Source organism: Rhipicephalus sanguineus, chromosome 3 (genome assembly GCF_013339695.2).
Source record: "Rhipicephalus sanguineus isolate Rsan-2018 chromosome 3, BIME_Rsan_1.4, whole genome shotgun sequence".
Taxonomy (NCBI): domain Eukaryota; kingdom Metazoa; phylum Arthropoda; class Arachnida; order Ixodida; family Ixodidae; genus Rhipicephalus; species Rhipicephalus sanguineus.
In genome coordinates, this window is record NC_051178.1 from 13,541,705 (window position 1) to 13,567,916 (window position 26,212).

At 48.3% G+C, this 26,212-nt stretch overlaps 1 protein-coding gene across 2 annotated transcripts in view; it reads right to left on the bottom strand.

Annotated features, from left to right (window-relative positions):
* The window catches only part of LOC119386457 (uncharacterized), a 300,186-nt gene that overhangs the window by 27,400 nt on the left and 246,574 nt on the right, over positions 1-26,212 (bottom strand). Inside the window, exon 5 of one of the 2 annotated variants that reach the window (XM_037653742.2) lies at positions 19,032-19,105. The exons of the other annotated variant lie outside the window; for it this stretch is intronic. Coding sequence (XP_037509670.1) covers positions 19,057-19,105 — 49 coding nt within the window. The 3' untranslated portion in view covers positions 19,032-19,056. The remainder of the gene's footprint in view (positions 1-19,031; positions 19,106-26,212) is intronic. 2 annotated transcript variants of the gene reach the window in all.

The window sequence follows — 26,212 nt, forward strand, 5'->3', positions numbered from 1 at the left end:
ATCGCAAAAGTATCGCCTTTGGTGCGCGCTGATTGGCTATTGAGCAAACCGGAAAAGTTAGGGCGCCATCTGGTAATTCCGCCGACGTCAATTTTGCGTCATGGTGCTCGACGGTGCTCTCGACATATTTGCAATAAACGAAGGCACCGTTAACCGTCGGTTCGTGGTGAAGTCTAGCATTTCAGTGACGTAGGCGGTAGCTTCTAATATTCAATCCTCGGGGGATATAGGCAGCATTTTTTACGCTGAAGCTTTCATCGAGCATTACCTTGGGGTGTTATCAGCACTCGTTCTTTGCCAGCGCGTGTTTTTCGTGGTTTGAACGTCCCAGGAACATGAACCGTGCGTTGCTCGCGTGGCTTATCGCGAGCCGCCAACATGTTGGGATCTTGAGACGATATCGCTGCGGCAGCACGCTACAGCTGAACTCTCCGAGTACGCCGTGTTAAACTCTCAACGAAAATACGTTTCACGCAAAGTTGCATTCTTTAAATATTATACTGTGCATTAAATAATCGAACAAAAAAACGTTGAAAGCACTTTCAACACGTCTTATATTTCAAGTAGCCACAGCCAAGCCGGCCAAGCCTGGCCACTGCGTAGAAGCAGCAGCACACGCTCGAAAACGCCGCACTCTGGTTGCGCTGCGCTCGCGCTCACTCCTGTGTTGTGAGACAATCGTATTACCAACGGCCAGTTGCAACAATGACGTCACAGGCAAGTGTATCTTTTACTTATTGAACGCATCAAATTCTACGTCACCAAACGCGATACTATCGCCTTTTGCGATCGTTTGAGAATACGGGCCCAAAACACAGCAGTAAACAAAGCCACAAGTGCGTTCGAAGACCGCAAGTACGAAGACTAGGCAAATTTGTGCACTACCCATCATTCCCATGGTGGCTGAACGATCGCAGCGTCAGAGTCCCCTCTAGTTAATTTTAGGAAACTCTATGGGAAGATACTTTAGCACAAGCCTCGCTCATAGCATTCATCCATTTCGAAAAATAGCTCTCCGACGCTCGCCTGGCTGTCGCACCGCGTTCCCCGCTTGCCCTGTGAGAATTAACGACCAGGCTAGGGAAGACAGGACGCGCGTAGCGTTTCTCTTCGCGTTCCGCGATACTTTGAAGGAGTGCATCTCGAGTATCGGTGTTTATAATGAGCTTGTTGATGCCATATTTTCTCGGTATTCACCATATACGGTGTCCACGTAGATCTTGACAACTTGAGCTACCACAAGGGTTAAATCATGATCATAGGCGTTAGTCGTCGGTACGGAGTTGTGCCACTAGGCGTCAACGTTAGTGCGTCCACATCAAGCGGCGCTATATCTGCCAAACAACAGGCGACATTGTACAAGCTCTCACATACCAATGCACTATAAGCAATCAAGTACTTCTGTAGCGACACGTTTAACTTTCGTGTTATACTGATTCCTATGACAGAGGCATCAGCCATCATTTTTTTTCATGACGATGCGTCGGCTCCGAGATGTCATACGCGCACTGGTTTAGGTCCACGGGAGCATATAGCACGGACGCCAGGTGCTTTTTCCGTCCACGACTTCTTACGACGCACACTAACCATATAACAAAATGATTTTCGAGATTAGGCAAACGTATCAATGCAGCTGGCCCAACAAGAGTTTTGCTTCGTACTCTTGTAGCTTTCTGTGGAATATAACGCTTGGAAAACGGCCGATGCAGTGGGTGGTCCTTTACGGGGGGTTATTGCCTCCCCTGGCAACTTCTTGGAAAGGTACGCAGGGACGTTGGAGAACAAAGTTGGAACCGCATCTGTTGTTAGGGAAGGGCGACCACGGGGAATTTTCACTGTTCTAGCGTTGATCACATGTGTGTAGCTGCGAACCTCTCGTCAAAGTGAAGTTCACAGACAATGCAGTTCTTGTCCAGCGGCTATTAGCTTGTACAATGGAACGCTCCCAAGCCTGGCGACGTTCATCACCGGCGGGAACTGCGAAGTGAGAGACCTTTCTATCTTTTTTTTCTGGCTGAGACGTATCCTGTAGTGTATCCAAGGGCGAAGCAATGTCTCTGCTGTCTCTGTTGTTTTGCCATCAGGTAGCGTCAGCACATAACAACAACAAACTCCCAGGTTAGCCGTCAGCGCGATGTAGCGGGCACTTTTCGACTTTCTGGCCAGGCGCGGTGGACCACATAATGTAACTAATGGTGTATCCAGACGACGGACTGACCCGCGGGCGGCTGAGTCACGTGACAGCAAGAACGCCAGTGGCCCGTCCGCTTGCTCCATACACACGCGCAGTCCGAAACGGGAGAAATAAAGCCCGGACCGATAGCAGTTCCAAGCGCAAACGATGCTGCGTCTCGAAAGACAAAGCGCATGTGCGAAGAGCCGCCGGCGCACTCGGCTACCGAAGGAAAAAAACCTGTCTTGTTGACACCTCCGAGCACGCGGCCCGCAGGCGAGGAGGGGGACGGACGGTTCGTGAAAATGTTTTCGGCATTGTTGGCCCTCCCGATCCGCGGCCCAGGGGTGCTATGCAGGATGGCTCGAGTTTGGCGAAACTCGGGATCTTTCCGAGCTCTGGCGACACCCTCTTTTGAACGCGCTAACAGTACGCGAAGGTGAAATTCATCCCTCAGCGCTCGCTCCGTTCCATTGGTTACGATGGAACGCGGCGTCACATCAAGGGCGGTCGAGAAGGTTGGGTGGTGTCTTCGAACTAGAGGCACCTTCTTCCATTTGTTTGTCGTTCCACTGAGTGCAGAAGTGCACACATGCAAGAAAAGTGACAGAAAGTTCTGCTAACTATATTTTTTATGTGTTCGCGGGCCGTTTGAATCCATTTTCAAGCGTTTAATGCCTGCACTAAGTATCCTTCAGAATAATCAGCACCGTGGCCTCCAAGATTACTTCCGACCGAGCGCCTTACAACACCGCCGCTAGAGCTAATCGCCGATGCCACGTGTATAATCACCATGGTAGGCCTCTACATTCTAGCGCGTTGCTCGGCCGGCGCGCGCCCTCTTCCTCCACTTATTAATCGTTTGCACGCTCCCCGAGCAGGTGCGGCCGGCTGATTAGCTAATTGGCTGGGCGGTATACCTAGCTAAGTCAGGACGTGCTATGACGAAGCTGATTAAGCCAAATCATGCTAATGCCGAGCTAATTAAGCCACGTCTTACTAAAAGCATGCTAATGAACCGTGCAAAGCTAAGAACAAATTAAGGCCATGCTGATTAACACGACGCTAATTAGGGGCGTGTAATTAAAACCAAGATAATCAAGACCTTCCTCACCGAGATTGTGTCAATTTTTATAGTGCTAATTAGGATTATGCCAATTACATCTGTACTATTCTAGACCTTGCGAATTAAACCTGAGTTATTAATGTCGTGGTAATTGAAACATTACCAATCAAGACAGGGCTATGCAGTATCATGTTAGTTAAGATAGAGCTAATTAGAGCCATGCTAATTAACACGACGCTAATTAGAAGCGCGCTGTTTCAAACTAAGCTAAATACGAACTTCCTCGCCAAGTAATTAGCATTATGTGAAGTACATTCGTGCTAATGAGGACCTTGATAATGAAACCTGATTGATTATTGCCGTGTTAATTAAAACATTATGAATTAGGACATCACTATTCACTGCCATGTTAATTAATGCCTAGCTAATCAATAGCACGAATCTTGAGACCGAACTGACACGGTCATTACTCTGAAGCAGGCCAAGCATACTGAGTAGACGAGCCACATAACAAGCTCGAAGAAGCTAGTTGACCACAAGCTCCTCCGATGGCCCCAGCCTTGAGAAGCAGTGCAAGCTGAACAAATTATTTTATATGCAAAGAAGCTTCTGAGTAGAGTCCACTGCATGAAATACTTGGCAGGCACACCGGCACTATGACAGCCCCGAGTTGAACTGGGGCCTTTTCAGAATCAACGGGTTTGTGCCCGAGTTCGCACGCCAATCAGTTTTATTGACAGAAGCCCGCGGCGAAGATCGAGTCCGCCCACCGCGTTTGCTCTCGCGGAGGAGCAGTGCTCACGGCGCAACACCAGTGAGCGGCACTATTAATCTATCAGCTTAATCGCACAGACTATGCACGCACGCACGAAGAACTAAAGGTTATATCATCACGTGGCTACGATGTCTCGCATTCAACTTCACCGCGCTCACGATGTACCACTCACAGCCACGAAGCAAGCGCCCCTGGTGGGATTTGCGGCGAGGAATGTTATTATTTACTTGTTTGTGGAGACACTGTTTCTTCTGATTCGTTACTACAGAAAAATCTTCAGACGTGTAATGTAAGTATAACAGTAACCTGTCCATTTATTTATCTGTAATATTCCAGAGAAGCGAAACGAGCTGCACCAGAGCGCTGCGTGTGCGCCCTTGTTGCCTTCGAGAGCGGAAATTTCCATGCTGCAGGTGGAACGAAAGAATTCTCCGAAACAGGACAAACGCCCAGGAACACGCCCATGGAGGCGCGATGATCAGTTAGAAAAAGATAGCGCGACAATCCCGCTGACCTCGCTACGCTGTCAAAAAGTTGACTGAGTGGCGGCGCTGCCGCGTTCGCACGCGGTGTTCCTCTGAAAACCGCTGCAAAGGCCGCACATGCGTATGTGACGCCATACTCGTTCTTGTAGCCGTTTTTATCAACGCTACTATAGCGTGCTCCGCACTGTCTTCCTCTCATGACCACCGTAATGCGAGCTCGGAGCAAACTCGTGTGCCCGAGAAGCTCGGGCCATCCTGCATAGCACCCCAGCTACGGACTCCCCCAACCGGAAGTGGAGGGTCACGTGATGGCGAGGCCGCGGGACAAAAGAGCGGTTTGGCCCGTCGTCTGGATCCACCATAAAGCTATGGTGGCTAGAGGGGGAAGTGTGACGGGCGAGAGCGGAGGGCTGTACGAATTCCCAATGAAAGATGGCGGTCACACCAGGTGGCGCTACCTGCGCCGTAGGTGCTTACGGCGGCATTTGCCCGCTTTGCGCATGGCCGCTAGACGTTAGTTTCACTTGTTTCTAATAATCGCTTATACCCCGCGCCCGTGCTGTTAAAGGCGCTACGTGTTTGTTTCGCTAAGCATGTGTTGCAAGTTCTTAGCGGTGTTAAGCAAGAAGAAAAAAAAAGAAAACCAAGAATGCATTTAAATCAGAGAGAACTGGCGTGCTCCAGGTTTTCATATTTAAATGTTTCTTAATATCGGTTTGCTTTGACATGTTTAATGTGCAACAGTGTGCGAAAACTAGGCTAGTTGGTTGATTTTCATGGTAAAAGCAGCGCAAAAAGATGGCAACACGAGAAGAACGACACAGGACAGGCGCTGAACTGTTCAGCGCTGGTTCTGTGTCGTTCTTATTCTCGTGTTCCTTTTGCGCTGCTTTTGCCATATTTATAGTCTGCTTCATTTGAACTAAACCACTTGCTCGGCTGCATAGCTCAGCTGACTTTAAAGTGTTTTTTCCTCTTGGTGAAGTGTAAACTGTTTACAATCGTTCATAGCGAGTATATTGGCTGCAGTGCACTGCGTTTTCCTTCTTAGTCCGCACCCCCCCCCCTTCATTTCCTCTGTATTGTAGGGGGTTCTCTTGAGCGCGAAATGTTCAAAGCATTTACATTTTCCGGCTCCTTTTCCTTGAGAAAATTGAAGTGGAGATCGGAATGCTGCAGCTGGAGGCTCTTTGATACTGAACATATTATTTTATTATTTTAGCGATTGTTCTATCTGTGCAAGGACCAATGATTTCTGTGAACTTACGGCTTTAGATGCATACTAAATACACGCAAGGGAAATGGTAAAACATGTTTATTTATCACCCATTTGTCATCCCATAATTATGTCAGACATTTGTTATCACATACTTCCCTATCACGTTAAGAGGCCAAATTACCTCACCCTCCTCAACTTCAAGTTATTGGCGCTCCCTTTGGACACTCCTGTCTGGCGAGGCGTACGACGGCACGTTTCGACGTGCCCTCACATATCTCGTGGCACGTTCAAACGCATGCTGAACGTCATTCGACACCACCGCGGCTTCTGCTCGATGTGCGTCGTTTTGTTGATACTTTGGAACGCAAAAGGCTAGCGAAGATCGGGACACTTCGCTGCACTGTGGCGCAGCGGGCGAGCAGCGATGCCACCGATTACTCTCCGCTGCGGTTTCAGTGATGTGATGTGTGCGGACGGGTACCTTCGCGAGAGTGTGCTGTCGAAAGGACGGAAGCTGTCCAATGCGAAGTATGTCTATGACGTGGAAGAAGCTGTTTTTCGCAGAGCCAGCGATTGTGACCTTTCGGCGAAGTGTCAAGCATCGTACGACGTGAACTTACAGGTAAGTGTGTTCAAACTGCGCTAGCAAGCTCGACAGTGTATGCATTGTGCTCGTTATGCATCCGCTTTGAAATAGCTTAGCGCCTCAGGTAGCACTGAGAATATTCAGCCCAGTGAGTGACAGCTGTTTTGAGCGAGACTGTCACATTTACGTAATCTGTAGTTACAGCTCTCGTACTATATTACAGAAGTTGTTTCGCTACACGCTTTCCTTTACGGTGTTTTTAACGGCTTGCATGTGCTCACTAAATGCTCGTATCGCATTCTTAAAAAAAACGTTTTTGAAGCTCACGATGAAGCGTGAAATAAATGTAAAACGTCCGGTGTACAGTGAAGATCAGTCGTGTTAGCGGAAATACAAACATGTCGCAGGTCTCGTGTTTTAAGGACGTCGACTCGCCATCCATCATCTGCAGACCGTTTGCAAACTTGCGATCGGCCGTCGTCTAAGCCTGATACTATAAAAAATGCCTTTGAGGAACCTAGTGGTAATTGACTTCGTGGTGGTTCCGAGTTTGACATGCAGTGTGTGATCAGCAATGGAACATGCGTAGACAACACGGTTTTTCTAGCGGTCATGAATTTGTAACCGGTCTAGAGCTGTGCACTAGAGAGTGACGCATAATACTGTTTTACTCGAATGTAACGCGACTTCTTTTTCTAGATTTTTGCAACCTAAAGTCGACCCTCGCGTTACAATCGAATACCGAAATTCTATTTTTTCTTCCTGGACGTAATAAAATGTCACCCCGGCGTTACTATCGTGGTCATGTTACAATCGAGTAAATACTGCCACGCCCACTTCTTGTCTTGTTTTGATGTATTCGGGTTTGACCGGCAGGGACGGTTATCAACGCTCGACGCTGTCCGCGAAGCAGTGTTCGAGAAGCTTCGCGACTGTAGTAGATCGTTTTGTTAAGATTGCGCCCCGCACGCGAATGTTCCAGCTTTGTCTAGAGATAACGCCGCCACCAGCGATATTGCTGGAAAGTTCGATAGCGCCTGTATAAAAGCCGACGCGCTTGACCGCTTGTCAGTTGATCGACGGTCGACGCTCTGTTCGCCGCTATCAGCGTATTGCTGTACTTTGACTTTCAGTTTCCCGGCCACAAGTTCGGCCAAATAAACAGTTTCATCTCGCACGTGCTGACTGCTGTCTTCGTCGACGTCACGACCACGTAACAAACGGTATGTGTAATGTACGGCGCGATGCGTACGCAACCTAAGCTGTCATGTACTTTCTTTAACTTTTTCAAGGCAAGTTTCAAATAAAAGATTTGTGATGTTTTCCAGAGCGCCAACCCATGTGCATCGGTGGAAAGCAAAGCCGAAGGGAGTCAATTATGCTCAAGACTATTTTTTTTTTCAGTTATTAAAGACATTTTTGATTGTCGCATTTGTGAATACAACAATACCGCCGGTCTCGACGCTTCTTTTTCCTCGTTTGATGATCGCGCACGGCGGCATGGTTCATGTTAGCAGCCACTCGTATTTGTTTGTATGCCCGAGTGCTTCCGGCCGTGCCCGGCAGGGTGGCGCACCCTGTCCGCGGAAAGTCCAGCGCTGGTTCCCGCAGCACAGCCGAGGCTATCTAGTACACTATAGCCAAGGCTACTCAGATTAAAGCCTAATCACGCACTTGTTTAGTACGCTTCTGCATGTAGTCCGCGAACGCTAACTTTTGTAGACTACGTAGCATAAAAGAAAATATAAAAAGAAAAGAAATAGATATTATGTTCAAGTTTGTTCGCATGGAGTGTAAGAATGATGATCCCGTAAAGCATTTACGATTTTTGCTCTTTCGAGTTTTCAGGTTTCCTGGTGTCGATTTCACGTTTTCCTGCCCCAGTAAACAACGATGGCGTCGCTCGGCTGCAACAGGTGCACATCGAAGCTTGTAAACGAGCGCGTGTTCGTTAGGTGATCCGTCGACCAGAAAGAAACGAAGACAGCAGTGCGTTGTGAATTATTTTGTTGATTTGCGCGCATACAATCACGCGGAGAAAGAAGTTGTGTGTAAGTGATACCACCAGCGCAAGCAGGTCTCTTATCGCGATAGCCATCTTGAAGGTGACGCCGGCGACCTGCCTGTCTCCAGCAAGAGCAGCCGCTTGAAAGCAAAACTGCGATTGGAAACAGTGCGCAAAATGAGTGACCCATTTCATACACTGCGTTGCATACATGGTCGGTATTTCGGTCGCCTGTTATTGTTGATTAACGCTGTCGATTGCTTACTGTAACATCGTGCCCGTCGGCGTCTACGGCGAGAAGTGTTTTGGCGCTTTGCGATGAGAGCCATTTACCACGATCGGATCACCCGTGCACAGCTTCGCCTCGGCAACAGGCGCGTTCGCGTGTATTATGCGAGTGACAGCGTGCAGGGCGCAAAAACAGCATTCTAGGCCACGGGAGTAAGGAACGCGTTTCACCCGCCTGTAATTGCAAACGGGAGACGCCCGCTGTGACCGGTCGTGGCCATGATTTCTGCTGCCTGCCTCTCGATGCCTTCGCGTCCCCTGACAAAATGATATGAGCGTCTCCAGAAAGTTATTGCGTCTCCAAATGTAGAAAAACAACAATGCCGACCCTGCATGCATCGAAATTCAGGAAATGGCTGGTTGCCTTTGCGTAATATTTCCAATTGCGCAGTTACTGCTGGGCCGTGCCTTTTTTCTTTGAAAAGTAAAACCGACCGCTTCAATAAAGCTGATTCCTGCGTTTTTTGCAATACAGAATATTCTATACATCGCTTTCCAAAAAAAAATGAAATGTCAGGAACACTATATGGTGCTCGCTTTGCATGCGGACTTGAACCACTGGCACATAGCGTTATATAATGTGATTTGCAGAAGAGCTGAGCAATGATTACAGGTATCTGTGCTGCATCCATAAGTATATCAAGGCTTGTGGTAGATTTGGATTTAATCTGTATAGAAAATATATCTATGTAAATTCCCAATTAACATCATAAGCCGTGAATATTCGTATGAAAACGCACATCTTGAATGCGCTTACGAAACCAAAACCCAAATCGCCCGCGAACGGACTACTTGGCGTAGTAACACATGTGCAGAAGCTCCGCCCAGGTAGCTTTGGCTGTCCTGCCACAGAAAGTTGTCGCCAGGTATAGCATCGTTTGATTACCATTCTCACCTGTTCCACAGCTCACCTGGCGTTGTGTCCGTTGTTTTGAAAATACAGCAGTTAGAAACAAAAGTGATTTGTTTTTGAAAAAGCATAAAAAGGGGTTTCATTCTTTTTTAGGGCTCAGTTACGTAACCTAGCTACCACCGTATGCATATTAAATGGTACTTGTCGCGTCAAGCCAATGAAAACGCACGGCCTTTGTCGTCACTGCCACATGACGATACGTCACTTCCCGTAACAAAAATAGCCGATGTCTGTCGCTGTAGTCCGAAATCAAGGTAGTTTGTCCAGTGAAATAAAATTATAACGGCTTCGTTTTCGGCGATAACACTTGCGCAGCGATGTCGGCGCATTCCACAGTACCACAACAAGCGTTCAAAACAACATGCTTAATTTGTGTCGCAGGTCCCCTTTAGGTAACCACTGGTGGCCGAAATTTCCGGAGTCCCCCGACTACAGCGTGTCATATCGTGATTTTGGCACGTAATGCCCTAGCAACTATTACTGAAGGAGCGTAGACAGCAAGAATTTCGATGAACATTTCAAAAACTCCCGTAAAGGGTTTTAAAACCTCCGTGTGAATGAGTATAACAATTCACGAAAACTTTTCGGCGCTAACTGAAAAAAAAATCATCAGATCCCACGCATTCTGGTAATCAATTTCATGCGAAGCACTCGGGTAGAAGCAGTCTATGCCAGATTTTTTTAGTTGAGCCAAGCGTTATGACGTGCTTCGTGTAAATTGAGTAGTGTGCATATCGTGTGCTTACCAGGCACGCCGAGTACACTGGAGCGTAAAGGGTAGCGCATGGTTCGATGTACTCACGTTAGAGCAGAGACGTCAGTTTCATCGCCACGAAGTGCACGCTACGGAATGATGATGCGCATATGATACGTAGCTGTCGTAGGCGTACTCGCGCCACGCATGACTATAGCTAGAGGGGTCATAGATATGTCATGTTTATTACATTCATATAGAAGCGGACAGCCAACACTGCCACCCCAATTGGCGTTGTCCTGACGCTTGTATACGGTCTCTTATCGAAACAGTTTGACGCACTGGCATGGCTCGGTGGTAGAATACGCAGAATTCCAGCGTTTGATTCCGGCTCGAACCGTGGTTTTTATTCTTTCCTTACATCGGGATATTTAACCCATCCACAACACCGCTGACCCTGGCGCCGCATTTTCTGTGACACCGGCTTCTTCACACTAAGGGGTAAGTTTTCCACAGTGATGGTACAGACTTAATCAACTGTGGCGCATACTCGCGCACCATGGACCGCGCTATGGTGGCATGTGCCGCACGTGACTGGTGGAAATAATTTCATTGCGTACGCGACAGGGATGTCACGTTATTCATATCATGACCTGCGAATCGTGTTCGTCATACATTCAAGTCATGTCAACTTTGACGTGTACCAAGCCAAGGAGACGACCATGGGAGCGCCAAGATGCAAGCGGTTCGATAGATAGTCAGAAGCGTTCAAAATGTCTGAAAAGGAATGTTTGAAAATTTAGTTGAATCGCACCGAAAAAACACAGACTAGAAGAAGCAGACAGGACAGCGCTGTCCTGTCTGCTTCTTCTAGTCTGTTTTTTCGGTGCGCTTCAACCAAATTTTTAAACATGAACGTTAACCAACTGGCGCAACTTGCCATCTGGCCGCTAAGAAATGTTTCACATTTAAAAAGGGGTGAGTGGCACTTACGCAAAAGAAACTAAAGTCAACTTCGTTTGTTGTTTAAAAACAATCTTACATCATCTCAAGTAGCAGAACAACGACATTCATGTCTCGTAGACTATGCTTGTACAACGCCGAAATTGATAAGCCAGCCAGATATATTTTTCTGACAGTTTTATGTTTAGATAAGGCTGAAAGACACTACTTGTGCCCTTTAAGGAACAGTGCGCGAGACAACCGGACAGCGGAAGAACACGCACTCAGCGCTGTGTGTGTCCACTTGTTTATCGCGCTGTTCCTTGAAGTATGCACAGACTCGACCACTCTTAGGGTTCTTATGACTGTCACTGGCAACACGTCGTCTGTGAGAGCTGGCCGGCGGTACATTTCGACGCATCTCGAGACTCCTTGATCGTTACCGGATTCGGGCTTTCCGCGGCGGGGAGCAACCCCACGAAGAGCTCCGATGAACAGCGGGGCGACGTCAAAGCTGACGCCGCCTTCAGAATGGGCCGCTGTGGCTTGTTTGGGATGCCAAGGCGCCGACCGGGCTCGTGTGTTTGGACCAGAGAAATTATAGGTCGCGGTAAACCCTCTTCTGGGGAGAGGCGGAGGAACTCGCCCGACATCCTGTTCTCCCAGCTTCACCCCACGTGAGTGTCATTGACCACAGGAACTTTGCTGCATCGATAAGTGCAACAATCCATCTGCATCAGAGTGTTATTGGCTGGTGTCTTGGTGGGTGGTGTCTTGTGTGTGATTGATTACAATGAAGAAGGGTTTGTCACGAAAACCCATAATCATACAGGCAGTTAATGATATGGGGGCCAATGATGAGGAACTGAGTGAAACATGGGACCTCATCATTTAAAAAAAGGAAGAGAGGCTCAGACAGGAGGAAGAGCGGGAAAAGGAGGTCCACCTCTAACGAGATATGAGGAAAAGAGGCGCGAGCGAGAAACGCGGCCTAAATGCAAAAGAGAAACAGAGAGACTGGAGCTCCGTAAGTTGGAACTTCGGGAGTTGGGCAAGGGCAGTTGTCCCCAGCACGGGGTACCTCTTCCCAACAAGGAGGCACATAGTTCAATGTATCTAGGTACATGCAGCCATGTGTTACGGTATGAGGGGATATCGGTTAGAATTACAGAGAGCTGAGCTAATTGGTAAGTATTCATTCTAAAAAGACAGGGCGTGCAAACACGGACACGGACAGTCAGGGTGTCCTGACTTCTTTCTTGTGTCCGTGTTTGCACGCCCTGTCTCTTTAGAAGGGATATCGGTGTTGTTGCGAAGCCTTAGTACTGCTCAATGGGTTGCGCTCTCCAGAGGCTTCCAGTGGGTCGTTCTCTTCTGAACGCCGCGCGCGCTCGGAGTCCGTGCTTTTGCATTGACTGTCGCCACTGCGTATTGCCGCTGAGCGCCGTCCAATAACCACCTTAAGAAATTGCTCCCACAAAACGTTCGCAGGAAAGCGAGAGAGACCCGAAGAGCACGGACCCTAATGGAAACAGCGCGAGATACGCCAGCGCGCCGTCTTCTTGCGAGTCCATGTATCATGTGATTATGCGCCATCTCCATCTAGCACTCTCGAAGCCGACTGAGAGTAGATCCCGCGCTTCTTTTGTTCGCGACAAACGATGCCCTCGCGCGGAGAAATGCCTCGCGCGCTGGTCCACTCTCTCCAGCGGTAAGTTAGGACAAATGCGCGCGTACAGAACTGCGGCCACCATCAGTTGCGCAGACGCTCCCGTCGGTAAAGGCGGACACCGCAGAACTTGCCCAAGCGATAACCCGTCGCGCGGCAAAACCGTCGGGCTTTGATTATCGTCACGCTCGAATACAATAGCCCGTGAGGGACAATGGACTGGCCGTTCTGGCATCAATGACGAGAGAGAATTTTCGCGGAGTAAGACGACCAATTTATTGTCAAGAGCTACTTACTGTTGGCCTACCGCCTTGTGATGAACAAATTCCCCCTCGCGAATGGCGATCGTCTTGTAAGTCGAGTTGGGAGACGTGTTTGTAAGGGAGAACGATGGGTGTTAGTGCCGCCTTATGATGCCATTCCGCTGTATACGAATTTTCTCGTGCACAGTTTTGTACACGCTGGTGTTTTCGAAGCGTTCTACCAGTTGTGCCATTTGCAATGTTGATTAACCGGCTGTGTCATTGCGGTTCTATTTAGCATGACATACGTATTTTCCTGATCCGGCTCCTTGATATTATGTAGCCACTGCGTTGCAGGGATGCCAAGAAAACAGGCGCAGTGAGTGTGAACTGGCATAGATAGAAAACCGCATATAATGTGCCTCGTAGTGGCAGTTTGTCTTGCGTCGTTTTCATCAAGTCGGCAAAGACATGGCTTCGGGCTGCATTTGAAGTTTGAGTAAGACAACACTGAGCCTTGAAGTAGATAAAGCATCGCTAAAGTTGCCGAGGTTGCGGCAGACAAAAGAACTGTTCTTTGTTAAAAAAAGAGTTCAGCAGTAGACAGATCAGCGTGTAGCATGCTCCCAGGACGTCATGCTGCGATAGCATTTTCTCTCCCGCCACGACGCCGAAATTCGTTGCGCGCCAGCCGAAATCGAACTATCCCCGTTCTCAGATTTGACGCCAGCAGACAGTTCATCGGTATTGAGCACGATCCTCGTCAAAGACGACACCAAAGTGCCTCCAAACTCATCGACGGCTGTGTCAGTCGACTGCGCTGGTCTCTCCGACACCGTTGCCCCCATTTCGCCATTCGACCGCTTTTGCACTAGGAAAGGCTTGCTGGTACCTTTCGCGACCGTGGAAGTCATGCAGGGCAGCACCGCTATTTTTCTTACCAACCAATCTCCTTACATCGTTAAGTTGGTGCGAGGGGAATGTCTCGGCAGAGCGGAACCCCTCGAAGACGCACAAGTTATGGACGCGCCGGATGACACGCACTGTCCCAGCTCCCATACGCTCATTGCTGTTTCCACGTCCAATTCGTCACCTTCTGATGTGTTTGGTTCCTCCATTGCTGACAACCTCACATCGGTCCAGCGTTCTGAGCTTCTGTGCCTGTTTGAAGAATGTCGTTCTTCTTTCGATGTCGGGCAAACTTCTCTCGGCCGCACCTCCGCTGTTACGCATCGAATCGACACTGGCGCCCAACCACCACTGCGGCAACGGCCATATCGCGTGTCTCCCGCAGAACGTCGGAAAATAATGAGCAAGTCGACGATATGCTTCGACGTGATGTTATTCGGCCCTCGGACAGCCCATGGGTGTCTCCTGTTGTTCTCGATGCGAACAAGGACGGTTCTGTGCGGTTCTGTGTGGACTACCGACGGCTCAAGAAGGTCACTCGCAAGGATGTTTATCCGCTGCCGCGAATCGACGACGCGATTGACAGCCTACAAGGAGCATAATTCTTTTCATCTCTTGATTTGCACTCGGGGTACTGGCAAGTACCCATGGCTGATGACGCTCGACCGAAGACAGCCTTTGTCACGCCCGACGGCTTGTACGAGTTCAACGTCATGCCGTTTGGTCTGTGTAATGCGCCCGCGATCTTCGAGCGCATGATGGACACCATTCTGCGCAACTTGAAATGGCGCACGTGCTTGTGTTACCTGGACGACGTCGTCGTTTTCGCTCCAGACTTCTCCACGCATCTCCAACGTATGCGGCATGTTTTGTCGTTTTTGAGCAACGCCGGTCTTCAACTCAATCTGAAGAAGTGCCGATTTGCAGCACGGCAGCTGACAGTCCTCGGCTACGTCGTGTCCAAAGACGGAATCCTTCCCAATCCGACGAAGTTTCGGGCCGTGGCTGAATTTCCCAAACCTACGTCCGTGAAAGAACTGCGCAGTTTCGTAGGACTGTCTTCGTACTTTCGACGACTCATACGTAACTTTGCCACAATCATATCGCTGCTGACGAAGCTCCTTGGAAGTAACGGGCCCCTAAATTCGTGGTCGGCCGAGTGCGACGACGCGTTCGCAAAGCTCCGTCGTTTGTTGACGTCTCCTCCTATACTACGCCACTACGACCCTATGGCCCCAACGGAGGTACACACGGACGCGAACGGTGTAGGCCTCACAGCTGTCGAAGAGTGGTAAGTTGGGCGAGTTGGTAATGATCCATTATGTAACTGCGCAAAAAAACGGACGGTGACACAAGAGGAGAGGAAAGCACAAACAGGCGCAGACTAGCGCATTGTAAGAAATGTGGCTGCTCACCGCTCTTCAGTGACACTTCTGTGTTGTTCCGCCACAAAAATGAAAGAGCGCGTGAACTTGTTGAGGCCGCGCACATTCATAAGCAATCTGGGTCTTGCGTCAGTGTTCCCTCTGTTGCTGTACATGAAAAAGAGTTATGTTATCTTGGTTCTGTATGACGGGCGTGCTATGGTTGATGTGCCCTGGGTTTTTGTTGATATGGGTCCCTCTTGGCTTTTCCTCCCCCCCCCTTCGCCCTTTCTTGCTTTTATCCTGTCCTTTATATTGCCTTGATCTTGCAATAAAGCTTCAGTTGATAGTCTGCGCCTGTTTGTGCTTTCCTCTCCTCTTGTGTCACCGTCCATTTTTTTGCGCAGTTACATAATGGCTCAGAGCTGTCCTTGCGCAGCGCAAACCAGGCTTCCCCGAATATGTCGTCTCATATGCAAGTCGTACGCTTACTAGAAGCCTCTGGAGAGCGCAACCCATTAAAAAGTACCAAGGCTTCGCCATAGTGTGTGTGTATGTTAAAAACTTTAAACGAAAGTGCGAGGAACCGTCATTTTAGCGAGACACTTGGTCTCAGAGGCTATCGAAAGTTCTGCCCTGTGGGGCAGTTGATGTTGTTGTGCGACTCAGTGAGCAGGACGCGGACAACTACGAGGTAGTTAAATAACTGTATTCCGGGGTTACAGAATTTGACTTTGGAGAGAGGAAAGCACGAGTGGCGCGCTGGCCTGAGGAAACTGAGCGATAGGTCGCCGTTCGTGAGATCGGGCCCACGCGTTTTCAAGAGTGTATGAAGGTAGAGCATGTCGAGAACGAGGCCTTGGCCGGTCTGGAGTTAGGGACAATTCCGAAAGACGTTTCTTGCGAGGCCGAGGCTTATTCCAGCAGCCATAATGGGGTCAATGATGAGCTGGCAATCTCCATTGTGCCTCGAAAGGGCATTTCGGAATCTTCAAACGTAGACACGGTTAGCGTGGTGGCTGACCATAGAAAGGACTCTACGCTTCAGGGGTTCGGCGATACCGTCGGGGAGGGCGCAGCTTTAGATTTTATCAATGGTAACAGAGATAAATTGGCCCGACAGCCCAAAGAGGTGGAGAAATCAAATAGATTGTGCAAGAGAGAAGGTGGAGCACAAGCACCAACGAGCTGCACAACTCCGCATATCGCGACACAAACTGATGATCGGAGCACCCTGGGAAAGGATGTTCGCCGACATCGTAGTTCGGCGCAGCGAAAGCTTTGGACAGGTCTCACCCCGCAGCCAGAAAGACTGGGACATAAGGGATTGTAACCGTTTTTCTTTCCTTGTTGCGGCCTTCGAAATCCCCTGATGGCTTCCCGCCCTTCACCCATCGTAGCAACTTCATGACGCGGCTCCTTAACAGTTGATTATCATACCCAGCAGATCTGAGCCTTTCAATCTGTTGGTTGAAACTTTCATTTAGTACATGGGGGCAGGACCTAGAGATGGCCGACTTTAAACATGACGTCATGATGCCATTTTTCACTATCTTAGAGTGACCTGAACGAGAATCTAGAAGCGGTTTTGAGGATCTTGGCGAATACATCCAACAAACATGCTCTTTTGTAAGCCTCAACTTCATATCTAAAAACTGGAGTTCACGTTTATTGGGCGCCTCGCAAGTGAACCGTAATCCAAAACCACGTTCCCGGAACAGCTTCAGGACATCAGTCATTTGATGGCACAAATCACCGGTTTTCATGATCACCAAAAAATCATCAACATATCTAAATAGTTTTATAATTCCCAAGGACTCCATGCCGAGATGCAAGTGACAGTCTAGTTTTGCAAGAAAAATGCTGCTTAGTAGTAAACGGTTACAATCCCTTATGTTCATTGTTTTTCACATGGCGTGAAGAAGGTGGGGGCTAGATACGGCGTAAATGTTGCCTTGTCCGCCCCCAATAAGCTGGGTAGCATGTGTAAGAAAATTCAGGACAAAATAAGCGGAAAAGAGGATGATAACGTTTGTAAAGTCAGGCACAGAATGCAACATGTGCCATGTAATATGGGTGTGGTTTATTCAATTCCTTTGACATGCGGGGCGTGTTACATAGGACAAACGGGCAGATGTGTCAACGTTAGGTTAAAAGAACACGAGAATTCCTTAAAAACAAAAGGGTATGGTCATTTGGCTTCTCATGTGGACAGGTGCGGGTGTGAACCGATATTCAGTAAGGTTAACATTTTAAAGAAACATAGGAACCAGTTTGTTCGAGAGTTAAATGAGGCATATTTCATTAGGAAACAAGGGGGGTCATGTATCAGCGAACCGTCGGTGACGTTATTTGACTGTGAGTTTGAATTTTTGGACCAGCACGTGTAACTTTGATGTATATTGTTGTTGGGCTCGCCTCGCTTTTTGCTTTTACCTGTACGCGAGCTCTATGCGTTCTCTCAGTTTGCGCATGCGGGGAACGTAGGGGCTTGATCATATAAGTGTTGTTTCTGCAATAAAAAGTTTAGTTGTGAGTGTGTTCCGTTTCGCTTCTTTTCTCTGTCCGTGTGTGTGGTTGCGCTGCCGGTAAATATGAAGAGTATGAAAGCTTGTTGTAAAAAAAAAACACACTGTTGAGTTGTAAACAAGACATACTCGCTTACTTGTAAAAACAAAGCACACTGCAACTGCAAGAACAAACGACCTTATCATCAAGTTGACCTGTATACAGCGCAAGATGCAAGAGGAACGAAAGAGGTGTACACACGGACAGCGCTGCTTCTCCGGCGTCCGCGATGTATCTTGAGCTGTACAGTCAAAGTTAGTTGAAAGATTGATCAAGGTCAACTGGTCCGACTGTCCGCTTGTTTATCTGCAACAAACGCGCTCGTTTTCTTGCGTCTGTCGTGAAAGTCGTTATCGACAGCAAACAAAAGGGACACTATGGTTAGGAGAGAGTTCGAGAGCACAGATAAGCGCCGCAGTGAAGGCAGTAGAGGATAAGGAAGATTTGAAGCAGCGGACAGAAATCAGATTTGAACTAATGTGCGGTGAGTCAGTGTGCCACTTCTATCGACCGAAGGCGTGGTGGAAATGTGCGCTCGTCAATCGCACACCTGACGACAAGCATGACTGCGCCGTCCCTCGCGCATCATAAACAGTTTTCATGACAGCGTGTTATATAGAACTCTTTTGTGTCATGGAGCGCAGGTGGAGAAATTAGCGCTCGTAACGCAATCCGGTTGAAAGGAGAACAGCGCTAAAACACGAAGAAGAGGGGCAGACTACAGGGCACAACGGTTCGCCTTTACCTGTAACCACTATTCGTAATTGATCAAAGTTGTACGTTGGAGTTGTTATGGCACTTTTAGAGTGAGGGTGCACCGCACCAGGACACAAGGAACACGAAGCCGGCATACACCTAGTGCCGCGTCTCTTTTGTGCTGAGATGTGCACTATATCCTTGTACAACAAAAATTTAATTCTCGCTCCTCTACCACCTGTTCCTCGCTCCTTCTGCATTTGTGACTGCCCGCGTTCGCATTCTATAGCTTGGCGTTAAAATCAAACACACTTCAACATCCATCATGTACACAGGGCGCATTCCACGCCTCAGACATCAACGTGAGCAACGGTGTGCTACGCTAAGCTAGAGGTGACACCACGTCACTTCTGATGTGACACTCGTAGCCTACGTACCAGATCAGTGTCCGCTGCTCCGCTCCTAGGTCTCCACCGCCCCCGCCACCACGGAGCCAACCAGTCGGAGCACGCTGCATGCAGACGCCAGTTCTAAGTGTGGGACCTCAGTCAGCAGAAAGCACTCATTGCCACAGGGGAAACGCAAAAAAGAACCTACAGGCCGTTTTCACGGGGCGAGGAGGTGTGATCTGGCAACTCACGTTCTCCTCCTTTCTGGTGTGTGGAAACGGCTCAAAGTGCGCGTGCTGGTGTGCGCAAAACGGCTCGGAGTGCGCGTAGCCATGCAAAGGCGAGTGTTTCCGCATTTTACTTCGAACCGATAGAATCAAGCTAACACACCGGGTGGCACCGTTCAGAATCCATGCTACAGCTGGGGACTACCATTACACTGACTAGAGCACTGCACGGGCCGTGATTCTCGGCCCGGGCCTGACCCGGGCCCGGAACTAAAAGCGAGGCCCGGGCCCGGCCCGACCCGACCGCAGATCGGACCCGACATAGGCACGAGCGAATAATCTTGGTGGTGTTGCCCGTACATGAAATCGACAGCAAGACGTTTCAAGTCACAAATGTCTACTCTTTTTTCGTGCATGTTTCGCTAACAATTACACTTTAACCTCCGGTAATTTCTTGTAAAAAGCGGCTCACGGTGGAAACATGTAGCCGAGCGGGGGTACGATGAACGTTTGTTGTGCAAATACAACTGGGATCACCAAGAGCGTTTTGTAGCAGATATTGTAGCACAGGAAGGGATTCACAGAATGAGCTCAGTTTTAATAGGAAGCCCAATACACTGAAACCTCGGTGATACGATCACAGCTCATACGAATTTCGGGGTGATACGAATAATTTTTCATTGGTCCCGGCCAAGGCCCATTGGCCTGCAGTGTAATGTATTACGGTTGTTGCGAACCGATTTTCACCCAGCGACGTTTGATACGAACGTACGCTACCGCCCAGGTACTTATAGGTGCTGTCCGCGCTGTCGCGGAAGACGCGCCAAGCGCGTGCGAGTGCGGGAACGCAAGCGTGGGCATGCGCGCCGCACCGCGAAATCGTCAGAATCACGGTGTAAGAAAAAAGGCCAGGCCTGCGCGGAAAGCTCAGCACAGTCACAGCGAAAGCTGGAAGAGCGGCATTTCTAGAGCCCGTTAGAAACTCTCTTGTGGCTACTAATACAAGTACACTGGAAACATACCCAATACGCCACAAATCATAATTTTTGGGAAGTTGGGAAGCACCCACCACGACATTATTCGTTATTCTGCGGAGAAGCGAGGTACCATCTGTGAGGCATTATGTGCACTTTGTTATTGCGGTGGTTGATGACGTTGAAGAATTATGGCTGAGCCCTTTGTAATGGGTTGGAAGCTTTAAACGATGCACTAGTTACATAAATCATATTGTGTGACGCTCGGTCGTTATTTAACTGTCCCACCACGCTTTATAACATACGCTAACGTGAGAAAGAGATAGAGAGATGGGAATTAAATTTATTGAGACCCTGAGGAAATGGACCATGGGAGCCTTATGGGCTTCCTTGGCAACCAATAGACGTGCACTTGCGAAGAACCCACTACGCTATAAATCATAATTTTTGTGAAGTAAGGAAGCAGCCACTACGCAATTTTTCGTCATTCTGCGGAGAACCGTGGTACTCGCTAAACACCAGTAAGACGTTATGTGCATTTTGTTCATGCTGTGGCTGATGACGATGAAGAATTATTGTAGAGGCCTTTGTAATGGGTTGGAAGCACTCAACAACCCACTCGTTGCGCAATTTGCATTGTGTGACGCCCGGTTACAGAATTCGCGTTTGTGTGACGCCTGGTAGTTATTTTACTCTTCTACCACACTACATTACATATGATAATGCGGTTCCTTCCCGACATGAAGCCTGTATAGGGCCTTTTTGCAACGCAGTTCCAAGCACCGGCATGGCCCCGAGGTAGAACACTGGGCTCCCACGCAGCGGGCCCAGGTTCGAACCTCGTTCCATCCAAGAATTTTTTTCTTATTTCCTTTTTTTTCGTATTTCGTGCGATAGTGGTTACGGACACCGGCGGCGGCGGCGGCGGACAACTACGGCGCCAAAAACGGCTGTTGAAATGATCTCATAACAGCTTTCGCTGTAAAACGTATTTCTTATGGTCAGAATAAACCTTCAGAAACGCGTCACGGGCTCCGAGATTGTGTGCGCGAATCGTTGAGGCTCTTATGTGCCCCCGTGTGCCATCGCGTTTAGATTACAGAGGACATTGGCGCCGGTCTTTTTTTTTTTTAACATGTCGACGCGGGCTGCTGTCGTTGTACTGTGTTTACACGTGCCTGCATCGAGCATCAGACATCCTATGACAGATGGACGAGGACCGAAACTAGGCGAGGACGGTCTTGGCGAAGGAATAAGGCCTGCCACCGTTGAGGTTGCACTTGTGCGGGCGCTGCAGTAAATCTCCCAAAAAGCATCCCCAACGCTTCCGCAATAACAAAATCATAACACAGGAGCATGGTTTAGTAATTTTCTGGCCTTGATCCATCGCGTCAAAGCGCTTCTTTTGTTACTTTTGCTGCAGTATTAAGGTGCCTTGCAAAAAAGCTTACTAAAATTTGGAAAGGGCTACTGCTGTAGCGGGTCAAAACGCGCCTGGTTCATTAATTGAATACGAGCGTACGGGCCGTATATTTACGAGTGCTGGTATAATTGCCGACGTCCAAAAACTTAACTGACAATTATTCAGGGTTCTTGGTGACGTTGCTGCGGCCCTGAAAAACAATAAATGAAAATGTGCGCGAGCTTTCTTTTGTCACATGCTAATTTTCCACGCTTTCTGGTGATACGAATTTCGGATTATACGAATATGTTTGGCGGTCCCGTGAGATTCGTATCACCGAGGTTTCATTGTATTTGTTTTTATTGCACGCTCTATTGATATTTAAAGCATGCTCTAACGAAAAATGAATCGTGCACTCTTCTGGAGAAGTAGCACCTGTCTTCAGAATAGTAGCGCCATGCCACAGCAAGAGAAATACACGAAGAAAGCCATATTTATTACCTTCGTTGTAAATACACTATCCTAGATAAAAATTAAAACGAACCGCGTGCACCACGCGTACTTTTAATAATACGTATATAAGCAGCCCAAAGGGAGAAAAAAAACTATTTGTCAGAACATACTTTTCATATAAAACACCACTGCTAGTACAGTTTTTTTTGGTGTGTGTGGCATAGTTTATAGTTTATTTTTTCACATGGTTATTCTCCCAAAAATTAAATTATCAAGAGATTCCGGCTTGAAGCACGCCATGCGCTGTTGCATCACATATCCAGCCGCGCTAAAGTTTCTTGCGCTAGCCGCAGGGGCGCACATGTGCCTTGCGGATCGTAAAGGCGTCAGCAGTCGTTGTTCTTATCTTCCACCACTGGACAAATTTAGGATATATGTGTGGACCTCTGCGGAATGAATATAGTAGCTGTCCACCTCATCCCTTAATTTCTCTCGTTCCCGAACAACGTGCCACTCTTCAATATTATCTTTAAAACTCCTCCTTCATGGCTTCTTCCAGTTTTCAGCAGTGTATGTTATGCATGGTTTGCAATCTGCTGTTTTTTTTCATGTTCTAATGGTGTATGCCTTCCTAACGATGTCGTGCCGGTAGAAGGTGGCCATTGGGCTACACGTGTATGACTGGCTAGAGATGGACAAAGCGATTTGGGTCTATTTTCGGGGTTCGTTCCAGTTTGGTAATAAAGGCGCGAATAAGCTTCTCGACGCTTACTCATTGGATGAATGTGGTTCGACGTAAGGTGGACATCACCCGGTACGGTGGACCTATGCTAATCCTGCACATTCCAACTCTGTTGCGGCAGTATCATGTAGCTCTCTCGGGCTGCGTGCGGCCCGCGGATCTCTCGCTACTGTCTTCGTCCAATTTTTTTAATTTTCTTTATATGTACGTTCCGGAGCTACAAAGGCATGACAGGTCTAAAGCATTTTTTTTCGTGAGGCACCCCCTGCTATCACAATGTGTTGATACATAACCGGGAAACACTATATTTCAGAATCGGCGGCCAGATTTAGTCCATTTGGAGATAGGTATCTATATTTTGTTGGAATCCTGCCGCCAAATCCCCTTCAGATATGACCCATATATGAGGTATGGGAAAGGTCTTCTTTCAAATGGCAACGTGAGCAGAGATTTTGTCCCCCCGATCCCCTACCTTCGCCACTGTCCTGGCCCTGGTGGGAGTTAATTTTCGTGAATGCGGCCCGTTAGCTGAGGTGAATTCGAGAACCCTGATCTAGCGTAACAAGACGAAAGCTCAGACGTTAACAATGTGGGCACACACAGCAGGCTGTGCATATCTATCTCGCGTCAAATGACCACTGGGAGCCGTGAAGGACAAAAGAATGGGTCTTTCTTCTGTGTAACGATACCGCGCGCAGTCCTTGCGTTTTAGTGAAGGGCTGGGACTTTCGAGGACGTTTCTCGGCTTTGGAGCTCTGTGACCGTTCTTGCGATGAAAAGTTAGAGGTGTAGATTTATTATGTTACATTTATTACTGTGATTACAAAATAACATTTGAGATATAAAATAATAGCGAATGCAGCTAATAAAGCACGGAATAGAGAGATGTTAACTACATAAGCGTCTCATCTATTTACTTTTAGCTCGGCCGTTTCAGATAAATCAGGTAGCCCCATATCCAAGAAGCAAGAGTAGTTCGTTACTTGAGCCTCAAAAAACTTCTTCAAATATCCTGCCCCAGATAAAAAAAAAAAAGACGTTTCCTGTTTTTCGAGATAAAATGTGGAACATACCTGTATGCACAGCGCATGTGTAATAAACTTAGAGGAACACTAAAGAGAAAATTGTGCATTATCAGAAAATTACCCTTTTAAAATTCCAAAATCACGCTCGCCGCGACGAGACTTGGTAAGCGAGAAAACGAGCAAAAAGAAAATGCGAGTAGTGACGGCAACTTGAAATTCGCGCAGCAAGCGCCGTGACGTCATAGATTCCGACGCCGTCTACTGGGGCCATGTAGTTCCTAATCGGTAAAAATGAAGTACATTGACCTCAGAGGGGGTCATACATACATCAACATACTAAATTTCAGAAACTTTTGTTGAGCGAATGTCGTCAAAATACGACTACTACACTTTGAAATCCATGACGGGCCGCGCAGAGATTTCGGAGCGAAATTTAAAAATGGAACTTTGACATAGATTTTTTCTGCTATAAATAAACTTATGATGATGAAATTAATGACATTCGAGTTCTCAGAGTACACTTTATCAGCTTAAACCGATTCAGTGTTTCACTTTAGTGTCCTTTTAAGAACGGAGCAAAGCCCAAGCCCGGCCCGACCCGAGCCCGCCACCTCAAACCCGGGCCCGGCCCTAAGCTCGGAGCTCCAGGCCCGAGCCGCCGTCAAAACTACTGTACGGTTTTCGGGTAGGCCCGAGCCCGTGCAGTGCTTTAACACTGAAACACGCCGAGCGGGCGCAATATTTCGATGTCTAAGCCAGGGGTCTCAAGCTCACCTGAGCTAGCGGGCCGCAGTCACGTAATTTATTCCCACAGGGGCCGGTACAATGAACAAAGCTGAAACGGAGGAAGGCGGGTCGAGGGGGTGGGGGATTGAACAAAATGTCCCCTAACACTGTCATTTGAAAGAGAGCATTTCCCACACTTCACATATGGATCATTTCTGAAGGGAATCGGACGCGGGAATTCCAGAAACATCGATACTGATCTCCAGGGTGGCCTAAATCTGGACGCCGATTGTGAATTATGATTTCATTCCGCGGTTCTGTATGAACATATGGTATCCGTATGGGGTACCTCACGAAAAGAAAAATTGTTGAGACCAGTCGCGCGTCTGTAGCTTAAGGGGCCCTGCAACACTTTTCTTAGTTATATTAGAATAGTCTCATTATTGACGTATCACTCTTCACGAGTCATATGCCGCAAAAATTTTTCGAATCCGTCAAGTCTAAGTGGTGTTACCAAATTATAGAGATCACGTTCCGCAGCTTTCTCCCTCCAATCAACGCCGCGAGCGCGCGGAAAGCTGCGTGGGGCGTGAAAGGAGGGAGGGCGGACGTGCGAGGAGGCGCCGAAGGGTTACGTCAGCGCCGGCGGCATTTTTTAGGGGCGCAGCTCCTTAAAGCGGCACCCCTTCGTCCCCGTCGTAGTGCGTAACCAGTCTTAACGCTAGTACCAGATCTTGACCTCCAAGGTGGTGCCGGTGGGAGATTTCTCCTGTGCGTTGTTGAACAATAAAAAATTCGCAGCGTGCGCGTTAACTAAAAGCCGAATTCTTCTGTCTCTCATTCCCCATTAGCAGCCATTGGCATGTTCCAGTAGGAAACGTTAGTAGAAGTAGAAGTGTAAGTGTTAGCTAAAAGCCGACTTCTTCTGTCTCTCATTCCCATTAGCAGCCATTGTTCACCTCCAAGGTAGTGCCTGGTGAGATTTCTCCTGTGCGTGATTAAACAATAAAAATTTTGTTCAAAACGCCGTTGATTGATGAAATAAACCAACCAAAGACGCCAGATGTTTTATAAAAGCAAAACGAAAAGACGCCAGATGTTTCTAAAGCAAAACGAAAAGACGCCAGCTGCTTAACGAAAGACGCCAGATGTTTCTCCTCTCCTGCGGTCCTCTCCTCTCCTGCGGTTCTCCTCTCCCGCGACGCTGCCTGCGTCGGCGCAGCGGCGCCGACGCAGGCAGCGTCGCGGCAGCGTCTGTTTGAAAAAACCGACCGCTCGCGCTGCACAACCGTTCACTGACCACCCCCGTATATATAGGCACTGGATTTTGACCTCCAAGGTAGTGCGTGTGTGCGATTTCTCCTGTGCGTGATTAAACAATGAAAATTTACAGCGTACATGTAAAATTAAAGTGAGCTGCAAGTCGTCATAACTCTTATCGAACCTTTAATATAAACGCGCCCGATCTCACGTCGGTGATGATGTACTGGGCAGAATTCACGGAAGATTCACGGTTTACCGGTGAACCTCCGCAGCTTCGCCCACTCATCATCATTCACTCCGTGAATATACTGTGATTTTTTTCTTCATTTTTTTCTCTCTGGCGTCTCGGTGCAACCACGTGGTCTGTGGCGCCACTTCCGGTCGGCTTGCGCGGTCGTCGTCGAGCGGAGCCCATCG